Raw genomic sequence first — 4957 nt, 5'->3', positions numbered from 1 at the left:
TAAACAACACACCTGTCCACAGGTAAAACACACAGTATACAACACACCTGTCCACAGGCAAAACACACATTAAACAACACACATGTCCACAGGTAAAACACACAGTATACAACACACCTGTCCACAGGTAACACACAGTAAACAACACACCTGTCCACAGGTAAAACACACAGTATACAACACACCTGTCCACAGGTAACACACACAGTATACAACACACCTGTCCACAGGTACAACACACCTGTCCACAGGTAAAACACACAGTATACAACACACCTGTCCACAGGTAACACACACAGTAAACAACACACCTGTCCACAGGTAAAACACACAGTAAACAACACACCTGTCCACAGGTAAAACACACATTAAACAACACACCTGTCCACAGGTAACACACACAGTAAACAACACACCTGTCCACTGGTAATACACACAGTATACAACACATATGTCCACAGGTAAAACAAACAGTATACAACACACCTGTCCACAGGTAACACACAGTAAACAACACACCTGTCCACAGGTAAAACACACAGTAAACAACACACCTGTCCACAGGTAAAACACACATTAAACAACACACCTGTCCACAGGTAACACACACAGTAAACAACACACCTGTCCACAGGTAAAACACACAGTATACAACACACCTGTCCACAGGTAAAACACACATTAAACAACACACCTGTCCACAGGGAAAACACACAGTATACAACACACCTGTCCACAGGTAAAATACACAGTAAACAACACACCTGTCCACAGGTAAAACACACATTAAACAACACACCTGTCCACAGGTAACACACACAGTAAACAACACACCTGTCCACAGGTAACACACAGTAAACAACACACCTGTCCACAGGTAAAACACACAGTATACAACACACCTGTCCACAGGTAACACACAGTAAACAACACACCTGTCCACAGGTAACACACAGTATACAACACACCTGTCCACAGGTAACACACACAATAAACAACACACCTGTCCACAGGTAACACACAGTAAATAACACACTTGTCCACAGGTAACACACAGTAAACAACACACCTGTCCACAGGTAAAACACACCTGTCCACAGGTAAAACACACAGTATACAACACACCTGTCCACAGGTAACACACACAGTATACAACACACCTGTCCACAGGTACAACACACCTGTCCACAGGTAAAACACACAGTATACAACACACCTGTCCACAGGTACAACACACAGTAAACAACACACCTGTCCACAGGTAAAACACACAGTATACAACACACCTGTCCACAGGTAAAACACACAGTATACAACACACCTGTCCACAGGTAAAACAAACAGTATACAACACACCTGTCCACAGGTAACACACAGTAAACAACACACCTGTCCACAGGTAAAACACACAGTATACAACACACCTGTCCACAGGTAACACACAGTAAACAACACACCTGTCCACAGGTAACACACAGTATACAACACACCTGTCCACAGGTAACACACACAGTAAACAACACACCTGTCCACAGGTAACACACAGTAAACAACACACCTGTCCACAGGTAACACACACAGTAAACAACACACCTGTCCACAGGTAACACACAGTAAACAACACACCTGTCCACAGGTAACACACAGTAAATAACACACTTGTCCACAGGTAACACACAGTAAACAACACACCTGTCCACAGGTAAAACACACCTGTCCACAGGTAACACACACAGTATACAACACACCTGTCCACAGGTACAACACACCTGTCCACAGGTAAAACACACAGTATACAACACACCTGTCCACAGGTACAACACACAGTAAACAACACACCTGTCCACAGGTACAACACACAGTAAACAACACACCTGTCCACAGGCAAAACCACAGTATACAACACACCTGTCCACAGGTAAAACACACAGTATACAACACACCTGTCCACAGGTAAAACAAACAGTATACAACACACCTGTCCACAGGTTACACACAGTAAACAACACACCTGTCCACAGGTAAAACACACAGTAAACAACACACCTGTCCACAGGTAAAACACACATTAAACAACACACCTGTTCACAGGTAACACACAGTAAACAACACACCTGTCCACAGGTAAAATACACAGTATACAACACACCTGTCCACAGGTAAAACACACAGTATACAACACACCTGTCCACAGGTAAAACACACACTATACAACACACCTGTCCACAGGTAACACACAGTAAACAACACAACTGTCCACAGGTAACACACAGTAAATAACACACTTGTCCACAGGTAACATACAGTAAACAACACACCTGTCCACAGGTAAAACACACAGTATACAACACACCTGTCCACAGGTAAAACACACAGTATACAACACACCTGTCCACAGGTACAACACACCTGTCCACAGGTAAAACACACAGTATACAACACACCTGTCCACAGGTAACACACACAGTAAACAACACACCTGTCCACAGGTAAAACACACAGTAAACAACACACCTGTCCACAGGTAAAACACACATTAAACAACACACCTGTCCACAGGTAACACACACAGTAAACAACACACCTGTCCACTGGTAATACACACAGTATACAACACATATGTCCACAGGTAAAACAAACAGTATACAACACACCTGTCCACAGGTAACACACAGTAAACAACACACCTGTCCACAGGTAAAACACACAGTAAACAACACACCTGTCCACAGGTAAAACACACATTAAACAACACACCTGTCCACAGGTAACACACACAGTAAACAACACACCTGTCCACAGGTAAAACACACAGTATACAACACACCTGTCCACAGGTAAAACACACATTAAACAACACACCTGTCCACAGGGAAAACACACAGTATACAACACACCTGTCCACAGGTAAAATACACAGTAAACAACACACCTGTCCACAGGTAAAACACACATTAAACAACACACCTGTCCACAGGTAACACACACAGTAAACAACACACCTGTCCACAGGTAACACACAGTAAACAACACACCTGTCCACAGGTAAAACACACAGTATACAACACACCTGTCCACAGGTAACACACAGTAAACAACACACCTGTCCACAGGTAACACACAGTATACAACACACCTGTCCACAGGTAACACACACAATAAACAACACACCTGTCCACAGGTAACACACAGTAAATAACACACTTGTCTACAGGTAACACACAGTAAACAACACACCTGTCCACAGGTAAAACATACCTGTCCACAGGTAAAACACACAGTATACAACACACCTGTCCACAGGTAACACACACAGTATACAACACACCTGTCCACAGGTACAACACACCTGTCCACAGGTAAAACACACAGTATACAACACACCTGTCCACAGGTACAACACACAGTAAACAACACACCTGTCCACAGGTAAAACACACAGTATACAACACACCTGTCCACAGGTAAAACAAACAGTATACAACACACCTGTCCACAGGTAACACACAGTAAACAACACACCTGTCCACAGGTAAAACACACAGTATACAACACACCTGTCCACAGGTAACACACAGTAAACAACACACCTGTCCACAGGTAACACACAGTATACAACACACCTGTCCACAGGTAACACACAGTTAACAACACACCTGTCCACAGGTAACACACACAGTAAACAACACACCTGTCCACAGGTAACACACAGTAAACAACACACCTGTCCACAGGTAACACACAGTAAATAACACACTTGTCCACAGGTAACACACAGTAAACAACACACCTGTCCACAGGTAAAACACACCTGTCCACAGGTAACACACACAGTATACAACACACCTGTCCACAGGTACAACACACCTGTCCACAGGTAAAACACACAGTATACAACACACCTGTCCACAGGTACAACACACAGTAAACAACACACCTGTCCACAGGTACAACACACAGTAAACAACACACCTGTCCACAGGCAAAACCACAGTATACAACACACCTGTCCACAGGTAAAACACACAGTATACAACACACCTGTCCACAGGTAAAACAAACAGTATACAACACACCTGTCCACAGGTAAAACAAACAGTATACAACACACCTGTCCACAGGTTACACACAGTAAACAACACACCTGTCCACAGGTAAAACACACAGTAAACAACACACCTGTCCACAGGTAAAACACACATTAAACAACACACCTGTTCACAGGTAACACACAGTAAACAACACACCTGTCCACAGGTAAAATACACAGTATACAACACACCTGTCCACAGGTACAACACACCTGTCCACAGGTAAAAACACACAGTAAACAATACACCTGTCCAGGTGTTTCACTCACATGAGAAGCGGGACGGCCGCCCCCCCAGCCCGCACGCCTTCACCCTCTCTCCGTGGAAAAGCCCGTAGCTCAGCTGACCCAAGAACTTGTCCAGTTCCGGTCCGGTGGCGTTGACTAGGTCGGCCCCGGTCCGGCATAGCACGGTCCCGCGGAGCCAGAACGGAAGCCCGGCGGCCACCGCGGCCGTGAGCGCGCAGGAGAAGCCGAGGAGGCCGCAGAGCGAGAAGAGGAGCTGCTTCTGTCTGCTCGGCATAGCGGGAGGGTGGAGGAGGGAGGAGGAGGGAGGCAGGACGTCAGGCTGCAGGACCTGGGGGAGGAGGACCGGAAGCTGACCCCCCTTCACAACCCACAAACAGAGACAGGTTTGTTTGATCAGAACCTCCGACAGAGTTCACGTCATGACGCCTCAGTGACTCCCAGGTCACCATGGCAACAGGGGGTAGGCATCACAGACAGAGGGGGGAGGGGGGAGTATCCGGCCAGTAAAGTTTTTCTTATAAGATTTATTTTATACTAATAATAACATCCACAAATAAAACGTGACGCAAAAATAACATAAGTGACACCTTAATTGGCGGGGGGGGTCTCGAGACGCCA

At 45.5% G+C, this 4957-nt stretch overlaps 1 protein-coding gene across 1 annotated transcript in view; it reads right to left on the bottom strand.

The window, feature by feature from the left end:
• The window catches only part of clrn1 (clarin 1), a 10100-nt gene extending 5455 nt beyond the window's left edge, over positions 1 to 4645 (bottom strand). The window contains exon 1 of the mRNA XM_061047370.1: positions 4361 to 4645. Coding sequence (XP_060903353.1) covers positions 4361 to 4613 — 253 coding nt within the window. The 5' untranslated portion in view covers positions 4614 to 4645. The remainder of the gene's footprint in view (positions 1 to 4360) is intronic.
• Positions 4646 to 4957: the final 312 nt, after the last annotated feature.

This window comes from Labrus mixtus, chromosome 9 (genome assembly GCF_963584025.1).
Source record: "Labrus mixtus chromosome 9, fLabMix1.1, whole genome shotgun sequence".
In the NCBI taxonomy this organism is placed as follows: Eukaryota; Metazoa; Chordata; class Actinopteri; order Labriformes; family Labridae; genus Labrus; species Labrus mixtus.
The sequence above is the reverse complement of the archived record's forward strand: the minus strand, read 5'-3'. Positions and strand labels throughout refer to the sequence as shown.